Source organism: Tachyglossus aculeatus, chromosome X1 (assembly GCF_015852505.1).
Source record: "Tachyglossus aculeatus isolate mTacAcu1 chromosome X1, mTacAcu1.pri, whole genome shotgun sequence".
Classification (NCBI taxonomy): domain Eukaryota; kingdom Metazoa; phylum Chordata; class Mammalia; order Monotremata; family Tachyglossidae; genus Tachyglossus; species Tachyglossus aculeatus.
Window position 1 is genome coordinate 20,428,493 of NC_052101.1, and position 18,066 is coordinate 20,446,558.

Consider the following 18,066-nt stretch of genomic DNA (forward strand, 5'->3'; position numbering starts at 1 on the left):
ATATTTCACACTTTGCTGCTGAGATCATTTTTCCACAACAACATTCAGTCCACATTTCCCCGGCTCCTCAAGAAACTCCAGTGGTTGCCCATCCAACTCCACAAACAGAAGCTCCTTACCATCAGCTTTAAAGCATTCAATCACCTTGCCCCCTCCTAACTCACCTTACTCCTCTCTGACCAACTCCATTCCTCTACTGCCAAACTACTCATTGTACCTCAATCTCACCTACCTTGCTGCCAACCTCTCACCCACATCCTGCCTCTGACCTGGAATGCCCTCCCTACTCAAAGCTGATAGACAATCACTCTCCCCACTTTCAAAGCCTTGTTAAAAGGACACCTCTTCCAAGAGGCCTTCCCCAACTAAGCCCTCCTTTCCTCTTCTCCACTCCCTTCCGTCACCCTTGCACTTCGTTTTGCACCCTTTATTCATCCCTCCCTCAGCCCCAAAGCACTTCTGCACATAGCCATAGTTAATTGATTTAATGTCTTTATTCCCTTCTAGTTTGTAAGGCTCACTGTGGGCAGGGAATGTGTCTACCAACTCTGCTATACTGTACTCTCCTAAGTGCTTAGTACGGTGCTTTGCATACAGAAAGCACTCTAAATACGACTAACTTGTCCAGTGTAAACTGAAACTCATGCCAAGGAAGAGGGCGTCTGGAAGCTGTTTAAAGTCTGGAACAAGGAGTTTTGGAGTGCTTGGCCACACTTGAGAGTTAAACATCTTGAAGTCCCCGTGAAGTTCAGCGACAGACAGTTTTCCGTAAGACAGTCCACTATCAAAGACAATGGGAGTCGGAACAAATGGGTGGGCATCCATCAAAGCATTTTGGGGGGTGGCTAGGGGGACTTCTCCAGAAGAGGTTTCAGATAGACTTTGCTATTAATAGAAAGAACTGTAAACTTCACCCAGTGCTTCACATAAACGCAACAGCAAAGGGAGGTTCTGGAATGTCCATCCAGGGAGATTTTAAAGACTAGATGACTCTCTGTCCTAGATGATTTAACCATTCGCTTGCCTGGACATGGAAGTGGACACGGGCATGCTGTGATTCCCAGCAGCACCATCACGATCGCCATGATCACCATCATCATAATAATAGTATTGGTTAAAGGCTTATGATGTGCCAAACCCTGTACTAAGCACTGGGGTAGATACAAGATCATCAGGTCAGACAAAGTAACTGTCCCAAATGGGGCACACAGTTTGAGAAGAAGGGAAAGCAGATATTTTACAGATACAGGAAAACACCCATTTTACAGATGAGGGGAATGAAGCACAGAGGAGTTAAGTGGTCTGATCAAGGTCACACAGCGGGCATCATTTTATGAAAGTGACTATTTTTTGCAGTTAGTTTTTTTCAGCTGCATTAGCTCAGCTCGATTTGATTCACTGGTAGTAAGTGAAGGGCCACATTTGTGTTATAATTTGTTATAAACATGTATGTATAAACATATAGAGTTAAGTAGTAACAATACCAAGAAAGTAGTTTAAAATTGCTTGTTGACTTCTAGACTGTGAGCCCACTGCTGGGTAGGGACTGTCTCTATACGTTGCCAACTTGTACTTCCCAAGCGCTTAGTACAGTGCTCTGCACACAGTAAGCGCTCAATAAATACGATTGATGATGATGACTGTCATGTTCAGGCTGGGGGTGCGGTCTAGAGATAAAGAAGATTTGTGAAGTCGGACCCGTGCCACAGCAAACGGAGGTCCTCCCCATTAGCTCAAAAACTGCCATCGAGTAAAAGAATATTTGTGGGTGCGAGGGTCGCCACAAGATGATGAAGTGTTTAGCCGAAGGCAAGGAGGACAGAGGGAAGATGTTACGGACACGTGAAGGACCCTGTCGCTCAGGCCCCCGTTCCTAGATCTGCGGCTCTGCTCTCTGGATCGGGCTTCATCTCCGAAGCTCCTGCGGCTACTGCTGAGAGACGGAGGACAGTCACCAGTTCCACTCGGCGGAAAATGAAAGGGAAGATGCCGGTTGGCCTCCGCAGTGTTAAAGAAACCATCATTTCGGTCCACTGAACCATCTCCACTATGGAAAAGCAACTCTAGCCCGTGTCCTACCAGCAGCGGGGCTGACCTTTCCCTTCTTGACCTCAGCGCCTGGGCACTGCTCATCCTGAGCGGCCAGGGGCAGGAAAAGGTGCCCAACTGGATTTTCATGGACCCCGTGGGCAACAGATTCGCAGTGGGCTGCTCACACCCACGGACACGGTCTCACCTTGGCAGCGTCGTCTTTGAGCCGTAGGGTGGCTCCGAAGGGACGATAAGTCAGGATGGGTCAGGAGGCTTGTCATCGTGCTCCGCGGCAGAAACGCCAGACATCCTGACCTGTTCGCCCGACCTACGAGGGCCCGGGATATCACCCGGGGTCAGAGTGGGTCATGGGGCCCAACTGAGAGTGCGGACTCACGGGTTGCTTCTCAGAGCAGGGTGTCCATTCTAACCACACACTGTATCCAAATGAGGATCTCCCCTCCCCTCAGGAGACTTCTCTGGACGTTTCATAGTCCTCCGATTCTTGATCGAGCTTCCAGAATCATGGTGATCTTTGTCCAATGGCGAGTCAGCCTCCTCCATCGCTTGAAACCGGTAAACACCAACCTATTTGCTAGCCCTGACAACCTGGGAGAGCTTGGACCTTTTAACGGTGTTCAGAATCAGCACCAGCGGACTGGAAAATGTTGCTTGAACTTATTCCTATAATCCTCTTCGGAAACCTCACGCATCTCAGCGTGGAGCTCCATCATCCGAAGTCCGTTTGAGAACCAGGCCCACAGGCCGGGATTGAGATAACTATCCTGTCTCCTGCAACACACCCACCTTCTTCTCCTCACCCCGTCCTTCCAACTTCCCACCGCTAACAAGAGGGAAAGAATTACATGACCAAGTGAGGGCTTCAGGGCCTGGCAGAAGCTATCCGGGGCCTGGGCTATCCCGGATTTGAAACAGAAGCCCGGGATTATCACATGGGGTGCCCAGCATTGGGAAAGGCCTATTTGCCACTGATTTGGGGCTGGGGGGGACAGTGATGTTCTAGGCCTCTAAAATGGAGACCTGGTTGTAGACAATACGAGGTAAGCTGCAAGAGTGAGTGGAAGACTGTAAGCTCCTGTGAGCAGCGCATGTCTACCAATTCGGTTATAATGTACTCTCCCAAGCACTTAGTACATAGCTCTGCACACAGTAAACACTCAATAAATACCAGTGACAAAGTTAAGGCCCCAGACAATGCTGCAGCCCAGCTGAAAACTGAGGATTGATCAGCAGGGCGTTCTGATATTAAGAAACGGGTGTTTTTTGTTTTTTAAAGCAAAAGTTTCTTACGGGACGTGAGACAAGGAGGCAAAGACAAAAACAATTCCAGGCACTAAGAATAGCAAATAATACAACATGGGACAGAGTTCCTGGAGGGAAGGGATGGCATGTACCTTCTCTAGTGTACTCTCCCAAGTGCTTAGTAAATTTGCAATAATAACTGTGGCATTTGTTAGGCACTTGTGCCAACCACTTTTCTCAGCTCTGAGGTAGAAACAAAATCAGATCCAGTCCCTGTCTCACACAGGGCTCACAGTCTAAGGACAAGGGAGAACAGCAAGAGAATCCCCATTTTACAGTGACTTCCCTAAGGTCACGCAGCTGGCTAGGGGAGGAGCCAGGAATTAGAACTCAGGTCCTCTAACTCCCATCCATATGCACTTACCACTAGGCCATACTGCTTCTCTGTCCAAACCAATGATTGCTTGACAGAACACTCTTACAAAAAACACACACTCTGCCATGAAAATAACCAGAGTAGCTATATTTCTTGAAGTACAAAGAACAACTAGATATATATATGTGTGTGTGTATATATTCATACATATACACACACACATATATATGTGTCTATAAGTGTATATGCACACATATAGAGACATACATATGAATGCATATGCATTTAAAGGAGCAGCATCTTCTGGGGAGGTAACGTGGTGTATAACATATGTTGCTTTTATTAAGGAATCTATCCCATTAATAGATCAATATACTAAGTTTTAAATAATCAACCGGAGATACTAGTTACTGATAGTGTGAATTGCACAAACATAGGAAAAATACAAGGCCAGAGATTTGGAAGTAAAATATCCTTCAAAACTTTATCGACTATAACATGTTCAGACCCAGCCTCTTCTGGCCGAAGTTACTCTGGCATTTTAAAACGTTTTGAAACTTTCCCTTGAAGCGGAATATTTTCAAGAAAACTGGCCCCAAACTGACTGGATTCCTTTCCAAACCCAGAACTTGAGAGATGGCATTACTTTCTCTACGGGTGTAAGAACTGTCAAGAAATTCTTAAAGGAGAAAGGTTACTAGAGTTTCAGTCTAAGTGTCAAAGCTTAAATAGAAATTGTCAAGTAGCAAGCAAGGCTCTCCCACACTTATTTCCAGGCAGGCAGGTGGCTTCACTCTTCCTGACTTCAGGAAATGACTTGAAACTACCGGGTGTGAGCTTCTGAAATTCTCTCCTTCTCACCTCCCCAACTCCCTCTCTCCCTTATATCCCCTCCTTTCATTCTTCCCGACTGTCTCATATACGGTGTCCTGTCTGTTTTCAAAATTCACCCCTTCTACCTTGTCTCTCACCCTATCTCCTCTTCTAAAAACTCTTGCTCTAATTCTTCTTCTCTCCCTGACCTTGGCTACCCCAATTATTCATGTTCTGAGGGCTCCTTCCCCTCTGCCAAACATCCCGTCTCTCCTATAGAAAAAACATCTCTCAGACCCTGCTGCCGTCCACCTTTCCTACTCCCATTTCTCTCCAAACTCCCAACACAGGTTAGAAACACCTGCAGCCTTTACTTCCTCTCTTCCAACTTCCTTTCTGAAAAATGGCTATTTCCACCCCCATCACTCCATGAAGATAACACTTTCCAAGGACAAAAATGACCTCCTCCTCCTTGCCGCATCTAAAAGACTCTAGTTTTCCTCAACCTCTTGGCAGCCTCTCTCCCCTCTCCCGGACATAGACCGATCCTTGGCTTTACTGACGCAGTTAAACCTAACTCCTTGGCCGCTCTTTCAGTTTTCATGGGCTTGTCCTCTGCCTCTCACTCCCCACCTGTAGATGAACCAACAGGCTCACTGGGGCTCCTTCTCTTCTCACTTCACATTCATTCCCATGCCTCCCTGAAAAGAGTGCCCAGATCTACCTCGCTGGCCCCAATTTTTTTTTAATAGTATCTGTTCAGGACTTACGACGTGCCAGGCACTGTACTAAGTGCTGGGGTTGATGCAGTTGTCAGGTTGGACACAGTCTCCAACCCACATGGGGCTCACAGTCTTAATCTCCATTTTACAGATGAGGTAACTGAGGCACAGAGAAGTGACTTGCCCAGGGTCACACAGCAGACAAGCAGCACAGTCAGGGACGGAACCCAATGCTCCAACTCCCAGGCCCGTGCTCTATCGATAAGGTCATGCTGTTACTCTGAACTTCTTCTGGAATCTTGGATTTCCTCTTACTTCCAGATCACAGATGTAATGCCAGTGCATTAAATTTAATGTCAAAAAACCAACTCACCTAACCTCCCAAATATTCCCATCAATTACAAAGGAAGGCCAGGTACAAATATTTATTGACCTAGAATCATTTTATAAATATGTTTCACTGATTGCATCTGTAAGGACTATATCTTTTTTTAATGGTACGTGTTAAGCATTTACAATGTGCCTGCCACTGTACTATATTTTGGGAAGATACAAGCTAATCAGATTGGATGCAGCCCACGTCCCAGTCTTAATCCCCATTTCACAGATGAGGTAACTGAGGCGCAGAAAAGTGAAATGACTTGCCCAAGGTAACACAGAAGACAAGTGGCGGAGCCGGGATTGGAACACAGGTCCTTCTGACCCCCGGAAGGCCAAGTGGCTTCTCACTATGTAGTTGTCTCTTTAATATTCTCTTTCAGCTTTTGATATCATTTAGTATGGCCTCCCTTCTCAGACCTCTGCAGGGTGAAGCCTTTCTCCTACTTTAACACCCAACCAAGGCTCAACAGAGTAGATTGGTGTGGAGTAAACTGTACTGTTGGGGGTTTACCTGCCCAGGAAGTCGTTTGGCAGATAAATATCAAGAGATTCAAAAGGGGCATCGATAAATTCACGGCGCGAGAGATCCACGGTGGGTATCAGAGGGGGAAAAAATTAGGGGTTTTAGCAGTAGATCCTTAGGCAGAAGGATGGATGCTAATCAACTAATGATATTTACTGAGGGGGAAGCAGCGTGGCTCAGTGGAAAGAGCCCGGGCTTGGGAGTCAGAGGTCGTGGGTTCTAATCCCGGCTCCGCCACTTGTCAGCTGTGTGACTTTGGGCAAGTCACTTCACTTCTCTGGGCCTCTGTTACCTCATCCGTAAAATGGGGATTAAGAATATGAGCCTCACGTGGGACAACCTGATTACCTTGTATTTCCCCCAGCGCTCAGAACAGTTCTTGGCACATGGTAAGCGCTTAACAAATGCCATCATTATTATTATTATTATGACAGAGCACAGTACTGAGCCTTGGGGGAATACAGCACCAAGCTGTAGACTGTGAGCTCACTGTGGGAAGGGAATGTGCCTGACTTTTGTTATGCTATATTCTCCCAAGTGCTTAGTACAGTGCTTTGCACATAGAAAGCACTCAATAAATACAACTGAATACAGCAGATGCAAAACTCGCCTTGGGCCACTTTCCGAGACAAAGCACTGGTTATCGGACCAAATACGACCCGGCCTGCCTTACACTGCATTCTGAGAAGTTGGCTCTGATACTGTCCTCTTCCTCTAAGACAGTGTTTACTGAATGGAAGACGATCTATGGCAGAAACTTCATTTATTTTGTTACCTGAGGGAAATGGCCTGCCTGAGAAGTTGGTTCCGACACTGTCCTCTTCCTCTAAGACAGTGTTTACTGAATGGAAGACGATCTACGGCAGAAACTTCATTTATTTTGTTACCTCAGGGAAATATGTGGTATCGGCATGGTCTACAGAACAGTGCTTGGCACATAGCGAGCGCTTAACAAATACCATCATAATAACAATAATAATCAATCTTACCACAGGCACGGCTCAACACAGAACAGAACTGGGCAATGGCTTTAAGCTTGACAGGCTGAACAACGGGGATGATCCGTCCTAACTCACATGGGAGTTTACACTATAAGATTGTTTTTGAGGGGAGCGGGCCCTCTGTTCTTCCCCCAGATCGTCAAGTCCGAAATTCAGGAATTGGTGCAGGGAAGGGCACAAGAAGAGAGAAACTTGATTGGTTGCGAGACACAGAAATACCTCTTTGTAAACTCGTGAACACACCCCTGACCCTCAGGGCGATCCAACAGAGTCATGTCTGGAAAGCACTTGAGGGCATTTTATTTTATGACGAGTCATAAAGTGGTTCTAAAGACTGTTGGCATCCACAGTAAAATGCTTGTGAGGATGGTCTATAACCTGGAAAATCCAACCCCTACGAGCCCAGGTGGCTGTCCAAGATCCCAAGCACCTCCCTAGAAAGTACGTAGGCCAGAAGCGGGCGGACCTGACTGTGATGGCCAGCAGAACCAATGTCCAAATTCCATGCTGCTGTGCTCCCTAAGGAAGGTACCCAAGTGGACCGTAAGGATCTGGGGGTGAAGAGCCAGTTGTACGGTTTTACTGGCAGATCAGGTTTCTCTCTAGGAGGCTAGGCTTGGTTTTAGAGTATTTCCCACCTATGCTCTCAGTTCCCCGACTCCCTCGCCCTTAAACTTCCCTTTAGTCACCCCACTCAGCCCCACAACATATATCCTTAATTTATTTTAATGTCTCTCTCCCCCTCTAGATGCTAAGCTCCTGGAGGCTAGGCTTGGTTTTCAGGTATTTCCCACCTATGCTCTCAGTTCCCCGACTCCTTCGCCCTTAAACTTCCCTTTAGTCACCCCACTCAGCCCCACAACATATATCCTTAATTTATTTTAATGTCTCTCTCCCCCTCCAGATGCTAAGCTCCTGGTGGGCAGGGAACGTGTCTACCCTCTCTGTTGTATCGTATCCTCCCAAGTGCTAAGTTCTGTGCTCCGCACATGGCACGCGTTCATTAAATATAATTGATTGGGTGATTCTGGAGCTTTATTGGAAACATGGATTTTTCTCTGGCTGGCCCAGGCTCCCCGCCAGTCCAACGGCAACGTGACAGCTTTTCTCAGGGAGAAGAAGTGGGACAAACCCAAACTGGTCTTTCTAGGCTCAGGGCATGACTTAGGATCAGCCTGCATCCAAGCACAAAAAGACCGATGTACTGAGTTATCCTGTTAGGGAAGCAGTGCGGGCTAGTGAAAAGAGCACAGGCCTGGAAGTTAGAAGACCTGGGTTCTAATCCTGCCAATTCTAGTCTGCCAGATACCTGCTCTGTGACCAAGGGCAAGTCACTTAACTTCTCTGGGCCTCCATTCCCTCATCTGCAACATGGGGATTTCATGCCTGTGATCCCTCCAATTTAGAAGGTGAGCCTCCTGGGGGGACCTGATTATCTTCTATCTACCCAAACACGTAGTACAGGGCTTGGCACAAAGTAGGCGCTTCACAGATACCACAATTATTTTTATCCTATGAGATTATGTTCGATTCCCATGGTTTCAGGTCCAAACCATCGCAGGTCACATGAAGGCTTTTGGGCAGTGGGATGCCTCGTGGTCACCACGATGGTGCAGTGACGTTTGCCTCTTCTCATCTGTCCCTGGGCATAAAGTAAATTGGAGATGGAGAGGAAAGCACTCTTAAAAAGGTTATGAACTTCTTGGAGGTGCATGGAGGATGGCAAGGTTCTGGGAATATCCACACATCTGAAATAAATACACTGATTTCACCTTGTTTCTATCACCCTCTTGGCACATATGACTATTATCCCTACTACGAATGTTGTCTGAACCACTGTTAATACATTGGGAATTGCCCATCCTACACTGCAATCCTTTTTGAAGGATACCGTCGTGTCAGAAGAAACAACGTGTGCACACGGGTGCGGGCCGAGACTGTGAGTATTAAACACCATGACCCATTTTTCCCCCAACGCAGGAGCTGTCAAAACTCAATCCTGGGTCATACCAGATCTGGGTGTTGGAATTTTCTAGGATACCGTAGGGATAAGACGGTATACCCTGAACACATCGTGTTGCGGAAAGGTTAAGAATATACACGGAACGAGACGGGATAAACCACAGTCTTCTCCAGGACGTAGATAATCTTGAAATCGTACCTGATTCAGACACCAGGGGAACGTGGGAAAGTTTGCTTCTGGCCCTGGTTAGCGGCCTACGGGGAAAGTCGTCGCCGTAGTCCACTTCCCAGCTGTCAGTGGGAGAGCTCGCTGTCGGCTCCTCCTCTCCCGCAGGCCCACAGCCACTCCCGCCCGTCCTCTCCTCGTCCGTGACGCCCGAGGCCTCACAGTGCGGCAGAGTCCTCAGGGACAGCTCGGACCCCGCGCCGACCGGACCGTTCACCCCCCAGGCTCCGCTGGTGGAAGGGCGCTCCTCGTCGGAAGTCCGGCCGGCTCTCCTCGGGGATTCCCGAGAGGGACCGCGGGGGCAGTGGGGGACGACGCGCCTCACTTGGTCGCCTCTCTCGTTCCCGGCGGCCGGGCCGTCTGTGAGGGGGCAGACGCACTGGCCGGACGCCCCCGCTGCGGGCCTGGGCTCGTTGGCACTGCTCTCTGCGGTCCTTACCAAGTCGGGGCTTTGAGGAGCGGCACCGCACGAGTTGGAGTTTCCCACAGAGCTCGTCGAGCTGCCGCAGCTGGGGTAAACCTCCTTAGTTTTGTTCCTTTCAGGCATATCGTTGGCAGCTTTCATGTCGGCTTTTATCTGCTCGCTGGTGACTTGACAGCCCTTCTCGCAACTGCTCTCCTCAGTGGGGAACTGCTTCAACTGGCCCACCTGAGTGGAACTGCATCTCTTCCGCAGGGGAGTTTTGCCTTTGCCACTCACTGTTGACAGACAAACGCGAAGAGTTAGGGACCACGGAAGAAACGCGGTAACGACTATGGCCAAAAGGCGAGCGTAAACCAGAGGGAAAGATGCGGGGTTCTCGGTTAGGGCTGGACTAGAAAGTGGATTCTTTTAAACTAAACCACGTCTGAGATCCGGGCCTAGTTACGTAGCCTTTCTACGCTTCGGGTTCCCTCTCTTTAAAATGGGATAATACTGTTTATTTCCACACGTGGGGTGGCGGGGAGATGAAGGTAACGCCGAGACTAAAGCTTTTAGGTTCATCCCTGGGATGACAGGCATGACGCTGATAAACACCAGGAATCAGAAGGCTGAGAAGGACCTCAAAAAATGACCCGTTCCAGCCTCAAGCAGGTAAATGACTCGGCTATTGAAAGATGCTTCTCTATTCTTTTATTAGTCTCTCTGGAGTTGCAGACTCCACAAGCTCTCGGTAACTATTTCTTCTTTGATACTGTAATTTATCTTCCATACCTAGGGAAGGCAAGTTGTGAAAGTCCTCATTCTGAAGAACCCAGCCTGAAAATGAAAACTGCTGAGGCAATAGGCTCCTGGGACCTCCTAGAATAGATGGCTGCATGGGCGCAGACCTGATCCACGACAAAAAAAAAAAAACAAAACAAAACACAAAGGTCCAGACAAGCTCAACCGTGGATGACTTGCTGAACAAGAATGGGATGGGATGTGGCCCTTATGTACGTATCCAGAGACTCCATTCCCCTTGTCTGTAATTTATTCTAATGTCTGTCGCTCCCATACACTGCAAGCTCCTTGTGAGCAGGAATCACGTGCACCAACTCCATTAATATGGTATTTTTGCAAGTGTTTAGTGCAGTGCTCTGCATATAGCAGAACATCAAGCGTTTGGCAAACACGCAGCTATAAAATCCCAATGCTTTTCCCCACTGGGTCCCCTTGCAAGAATCAGTCATTTAGAGAAATGCTCGCTACACTTGAGACATATGCTGCGTTAAACCAAGTTCCAAAGAATTATTATTAATAATAATACTTGTGGTATTTGTTAAGCCGCTTACCATGTGTCAGGCACTGTACTAAGCACTGGGGTAGATACAAGCTAATCAGGTTGGACACAGTTCCTGGTCCCCCATGGGGCTCAGTCTTAATCCCCATTTTACAGATGAGGTAACTGAGGCCCAGAGAAGTAAGGTGATTTGTCCAAAGTCACCCAGCAGACAAGTGGCGGAGCCGGGATTAGAATCCAGGTCCTTCTGGCTCCCAGGTTCGTGCTTTAATCCTCTAAGCCACGCTGCAAAAGACTAATACTCAAGGCAAGAGGGTTCAGAATGGGCTCTGTGAATTAAAGGGAAGAGAAACAGTACACAGCAAAGAAAGGGGAGCACTGGAATGAGGAAAGGGGAGCACTAGAATGAGAGGTAGAATGGGGTGTTCCTGTAAGAGTTGAGGCAAAGATAGGGGCTGGGGAACAATAGGTGAATTTTAGTAGAAAGCCCCAGAAGTCGACAGAATCGTCCTTCACCTGACAGTTCCCTCGTGTCTACTGGTCCTCTGAGTTTCTCTTCTCCGTCAGAGTAACTTGCAGCATTGCTGTTGGTAATACAGGTTCCAGGGGCCTCCACGCACTCTTCCTCATCTTCACTGTCTGAATCATGGACAGTAATCGGGGCAGTTTTAACAACAGGTTGAAGGCCACTCGGTCCTAACACGGAAGACGAATGTTCATCAGTTCGGGTACCCGGATGCTCAGAAAGTCCGACTCCCCATCTAGACTGCAAGCTCCTGTATGCGAGGAACTTGTCTCCCAACTTTGTTATATTAGACTCCACGTATTTAGTACAGTGCTTAATAATAATAATGATGATGGCATTTGTTAAGCGCGTACTATGTGCAAAGCACTGTTCTAAGCACTGGGGGGGATACAAGGTGATCAGGTTGTCCCACGGGGGGCTCACAGTCTTCATCCCCATTTTCCAGATGAGGGAACTGAGGCTCCGAGAAGTTAAGTGACTTGCCCAAGGTCACACAGCAGACATATGGCGGAGCTGGGATTCGAACCCACGACCTCTGACTCCAAAGCCTATGCTCTTTCCACTGAGCCACGCTGCTTCTCACATAGCAAGCGCTCAATAAACTCGACTGATTGATGAAAAAGTGATAAACTTTTCAGTGATTTAACGAATTTGGAATTAGAGGGCAACTTTTAGTTCTTTAATCCTTAGCACTGGCTTTGAGATAACATGAATTTAAAAACTCAAGTGTGCAAAAGGAATGAAAAGAGAAGCCACCCACAGTGTTTGGGTGTTTTCCTTCAGTAAATCTGGCACTTCCTTTACAATGATAAAAATGGTACTTATTGAGTGCTTACTTTGTGCCAAGGACTGATGAAAATACGAGGTCATCAGATCAGGCTCAGTCTAAGAAGTGGGGGAGACAAGGTCTCCGTATCCCCATTTTATGGATGAGGAAAATGAAGCCCAGAGAGGTTAAGTGATTTGCCCAAGGTCCCAGCACATATGTGGCAGAGCTGGGACTTGACTCCCCCTTGTAATTCCCAAGGGCTTAGTACAGTGCTCTGCACACAGTAAGCGCTCAATAAATCCGATTGAATGAATGAACTCAAGGTCCTCTGATTCATGTTCTTTCCGCTAGACCAGGCTGCCCTTCAACGGAGTTAAACTTAAACAATAACCGTAGAGCACCTAATAGCAATAATTATGGTACTTGTTAAGTGTTCACTATATGCCAAGCTCTCCACTAAGAATTGGAATATTTTTCAAGATAATCAGCTCAGATACCGGCCTTGACCCCACATGGTCCTCTCCCTCCAAGGAGTTCTAAGTCCTTTTCAGATTTTATTGTACAAATATACATTATACATTCTAAATAACCAAGAAATTTAAGCAAGGCAAAGGAAAGGGATTTACGATAGGCCATTCTGTGACAAGAGCTAACTGGGAACAGGACTCAAATCTCTTAGTCTAAAACTCCAATTACTAAGACAGGATGTTTTCCCAAAGTCCAAATGAAGAATGGTCAATGAAGTTATGAAATTCATTCATTGATTCAATCATATTTATTGAGAGCTTACTGTGTGCAGAGCACTGTACTAAGCACTTGGGAAGTACAAGTTGGCAACATATAGAGACGGTCCCTACCCAACAACGGGCTCACATTGATGATGAAAAAAATGTGATTTACTGGTCACCCTGTGAGCACATAACTGCCTTGGTACTTTTTATGTGGATCCAAAAATCATATTCCCTTCAATAAAATCACCGGCAGAAAGATACCCAACAACATGGATGCACGCAAGGGATTTAGTCACCCCGGAGTAAAGAATTAGGGTGATAACATGTTTGTAGTTTCCTTGATAGCTTAGTAGCTGGAGGTCATTATAATGAGGATTATCCACCTCATTATCATCTATTTTTCAGTGTCCATTTTTCAGGGATGTGGGCATTAATTCTGGGATTACCTGCTTGTTCTTCATCAACATCCATGGGAATAACTGCCTGGCTATGGGTGGGAACTTCATTACCAATCTCTGCCACGCCCTCGCCATCTTCCTGGGCCACTTCTTCCATCTCATTCAATGCTGAAAATATTGGGACAGAGCAAAATTCAGGGAAAGGTATCTATGTACATTTCAAAATAGAATTATAAGAATGATAAGGAGTGTAACAGCTTCAATACTAAAATACTACAAAAACAATTCTGGGTATCTTTTTTTTTTGATGCTTACTCTGAAGGAGGATTTCACTTACCTGCCCAAAGGCTGACTGTTACATTTTTACATGAATCAGGCAAGTGATGAAGATTACATATTGAATTATAAGACGCTTTATTTTATTTTTACCTTTTTTTTTTTGGGGGGGGGGGGGCTCTTTCATCTTACCCCTAGAAAAAGAAAGCAGCAACTAAAGACTAGATACCATTTCCTGATGATAGTTCTACATTTCCCTTTAAATCAATTTAACTGGGCATTATTGATCAAGAGACCCTTCCCTTGACCGAAACAACCTGATTAGCTCAAAATGAACTTACATTTATTCATTCATTCAATCGTATTTATTGAGCGCTTATTGCGTGCAGAGCACTGTGTGATCACTTCTATCAACGGAACATCTACTCTGAGGCTACAAACCAATGAACGGTCTACTGATGTCCTTAAATTGCCACGAATTTCTGCACGACTACTGGATAACGACGCCCCAATTTGTTTTTCGTGCAGAACCTATTTCTTGGTCCAGTCCAAAGCTAAACACTGTGCGGCCCTGGCTTGAAGTCGTGCCCCGCCCTGTAATAAGAGCCTGACTTCATCCCAATCAATCAATCAATCAATCGTATTTATTGAGCGCTTACTGTGTGCAGAGCACTGTACTAAGCCAGCAGGGCCTCCTACCTGGGATTAACTACTTTAGCCACGTAAAATGGTGCCAGACTGGTGGTAACACCCGACCAGCTGGATATGGAAAAATTCTGGGAACATCAGGTCCTTTCCACCACTATGTGCCCTAGTTAGAAAAATCCACTACAATAAACAAATCCCATTCTGTACTGAGTTCGCCCAAATAAAAGGGGGTGGGGGGTGAGAATGGCAAGGAATCCCTGTATGTCTTCATGCATCTAGTCCTTTGACGAACATAAACGTTTCCTGTGTATGCCAAGCCACCTGCCACATCCGCTCACCCCAGGATGGACTACCTCTTGCTGAAATAGCAAGCCTACTCTCCATCTCCACATAAGCCCTCGGAAATCCCAAGAGGGAGGAAATTTCAGCTCCCTCGTGTAAATGTGGCAAGCCCCTGCCCAACCTCCCTTACAATGTGACGGCCTTTAAGGCTCACATTTCCTTCTCCCTATTACTCCTTTCGCTCCCTTCTCTGACCTTGGGCAAATCACTTCACTGGGCCTCAGTTACCTCATCTGGAAAATGGGGATTAAGACAGTGAGCTCCAAGTGGAACACCCTAATTACCCTGTATCTACCCCAGCGCTGACAACAGTGCTTGGTGCATAATAAACACTTAAATATCATAATTATAACAACATTACAAACCTCTGGAAGAACTTGTGTCTTGACAGGCCACTACGTATTTTTTTAATGGGCAGTGCTTACTATGTGCCAAGGGACTGTACTAAGCGCTGGGTTGGACAGGGTTGGACACTTGGGGCCCGATCTTAATCCCCATTTTACAGAGGAAGTAACCGAGGCACAAAAAAGTGAAGCAACTTGCCCAAGGTCACAGCAGACAAGTGGCAGAGTTGGCACTAGAACTTAGATCCTTCTGATTTCCAGACCCATGCTCTATCCACTAGGCCACACCACTGCCCGTTATGGTGATCCTGTGGGCCAGCTGGGAGAATGAAGGGGAGGGAGTTTCTACGCAGGCTTTTCTCCCTTCCTCCCTTGAGTCATTAAGTCTGCATTTTTCCCCCTCCCACAAGGGAACCCTGAAGATTCTTACATTCATTCAATCGTATTTATTGAGCGCTTACTGTGTGCAGAGCACTGTACTAAGCGCTTGGGAAGTACAAGTTGGCAACATATAGAGACGGTCCCTACCCAACAGTGGGCTCACAGTCTAGAAGGGGGAGACAGAGAACAAAACAAAACATACTAACAAAATAAAATAAATAGAATAAACATGTACAAATAAAATAGAGTAATAAATACATGTCTTGGAACTCAGATCTACCACATGCCACTAGAACCCACATCCTTCCAACTTCCCTGCTCGATCCACTAGGCCATGCTGCTTCTCATCCCGAGAGTAGTTATTAATAATGATGATAATAATAATAATAATAATGGTATTTGTTAAGTGCTATGTGCAAAGCACTGTTCTAAGCGCTGGGGGGATACAAGGTGATCAGGTTGTCCCACACGGGGCTCACAGTCTTCATCCCCATTTTACAGAGGAGGTAACTGAGGCACAGAGAATTTAAGAGGCTTGCCCAAAGTCACACAGCTGACAAGTGGCGGAGCCGGGATTAGAACCCACGACCTCTGACTCCCAAGCCGGGCTTTTTGCACTGAGCCCCACTGCTTCTCTAGTTGTGTGGGAGCCTGCAAATCAAAGAGCTCACCCACCCGCTGCCTCTTCAACCCTCCCACCTGACCAAGGAGGATGGTAGGCGGCCGTTCCGATTGGGGAAAACGGGACATTTGAGAATGAGAGGATGCGTGGTAAAAAGGCATTTCTATCAGGAGCTCACAAAAGGACAGGGTTACCCTCGGCTGCAATCTGCTGCTCCTCAGCCGGTCCATCCTGCCGCATCTCATTCTCCTCATTCGGGTCATTTGGATGCTGGTGGTTGTTGGGATGGATGTTAGGATTGTTGTTGTTCTGGTGGTGGTTGTTGTCATTGTCATTGTTGGAGTTCTGATTGCTGACAAGGGCTGATGAAACACCAATCCCCGTGCCTGCACTCAGACCCACCCGGGCACAGCCCTGTACAAACGGAGACACCAAATTATTGAAGGGGCAGGGGAGAAGGGGAGGGGTTCGAATTCCACACCCACATAAAGTAGAAACTTTATACATAGAGTGTAAAGTTAAAATCCCATTTTTTAAAAAGTCCTTCCCACACACCATGCTATTTCACGCTTGGGTGGACAACAGCAAAGACTCCATACTGAAAAACGGCTCGACTAATCAAACGCTTAGTACAGTGCTCGGCACACAGCGAGAGCTCAATAAATACAAGCGAATATGAATGAATTAAATGAAGTATACGCGGTCATTTTAAGGACTGGCTAGAAGTTAGATTGTTGGTCAGCTGAATAAAAGAAGTGAGAGCCAGGTCTGGTGTGATGTGGTTTTACTGGTTAACTGGGAAGGCTCACAGGTAAAGTACCGCAGCAAAATTTAACCCAATGCCCACGTATCTCTCCATCTCTCGCCTGGCCCCAGCCTAGCCTCTGGCCAAGGCGTCTGTTCTAGTTTCACTCCCTGTCTGGGTCTGCAGCTTGACCCTGGCCTTCAAACTTCATAGCTTGAGGAGTGAGTAATAAATATGACCCAACGTCGGGCCAGGTTCGGGGTTGGTGGGCTTCCATCCCTTCTACATGCGGAATTCCTCTGATTTTTTTTTTGCCCAGCCTACACCTGCCTTGAGTCCCGTATCAGCTTCCTTGCTGACCTCCCTGTCTCCACTCCAGTCCATACTTCACTCTGCTGCCCGGATCATTTTTCTACAAAAACATTCAGACCATGTTTCCCCACTCCTCAGGAAACTCCAGTGGTTGCCCATCCACCTTCGCATCATGAGGAAACTCCTTACCATTGGCCATAAAGCAGTCCATCACCTTGCCCCCTCCTCCTTCATCTTGCTACTCTCCTGCTACAACTCAGCCTGGAAGCTTCGCTCCTCTAATGCTAATCTTCTCACTGTACCTTCATCTCATCTATCTTGCTCTGGCCTAGAATGCCCTCCCTCCTCATATCCAACGGATAATTTCTCTCCCCTGCTTCAAAGCCTTATCCCCCTCCAAAAGGCTTTCCCTAAGCCCTTCTTTCCTATTCTCCACGCCCTTCTGTGTCGCCCTGACTCGCTCCCTTTATTCATCCTCTCTCCCAGCCTCAGAGCATTATCTGTAATTAATTTATATTAATGTTTGTCCCCTCCCCTCAGACTATAAGCCCATTATGGGCAGGGAATGTGTCTGTTTATTGTTACAGTGCACTCTCCCAAGCACTTAATACAGAGCTCTGCACATGGTAAGCTCTCAAATACAACTGCTGACACAAGACCCCACCTCCTGTCCCGAGCTACAGAGCAGGCATAGAAAGCAGACTTGAGAAAGATCACTTCAGTTCCTGGGGTGAACCAGTGCTGTAAGGGGCTGCGTAGAAAGGCCAGATGTTAGGCTTGCTTTTATAAGTACTGGACAGGACACCGACAGGCCCGCAGCTTATTTCCTTGGGTCTACCTGCTGTGCTGGTCACGCGACAATTGGGTCCTGCTCTAAAACTGTAGCCATTGAACATCTGTAGTGTCCATTCTAATACTCCTCTCTATGACATCGCCACTGAACTCCGTTTCGCCGCAGCCCAAATCCTACC

The 18,066-nt window shown here is 47.0% G+C and overlaps 1 protein-coding gene across 4 annotated transcripts in view; it reads right to left on the minus strand.

Annotated features, from left to right (window-relative positions):
* Positions 1 to 18,066, minus strand: part of FBXO38 (F-box protein 38) — a 73,121-nt gene that overhangs the window by 16,029 nt on the left and 39,026 nt on the right. For all 4 annotated transcript variants that reach the window (XM_038772229.1, XM_038772228.1, XM_038772230.1 and 1 more), the window contains 4 exons: positions 16,233 to 16,452; positions 13,474 to 13,593; positions 11,518 to 11,697; positions 9,272 to 9,997 (listed from right to left, as the gene is read on the minus strand). In XM_038772229.1, coding sequence (XP_038628157.1) covers positions 9,272 to 9,997; positions 11,518 to 11,697; positions 13,474 to 13,593; positions 16,233 to 16,452 — 1,246 coding nt within the window. The remainder of the gene's footprint in view (positions 1 to 9,271; positions 9,998 to 11,517; positions 11,698 to 13,473; positions 13,594 to 16,232; positions 16,453 to 18,066) is intronic.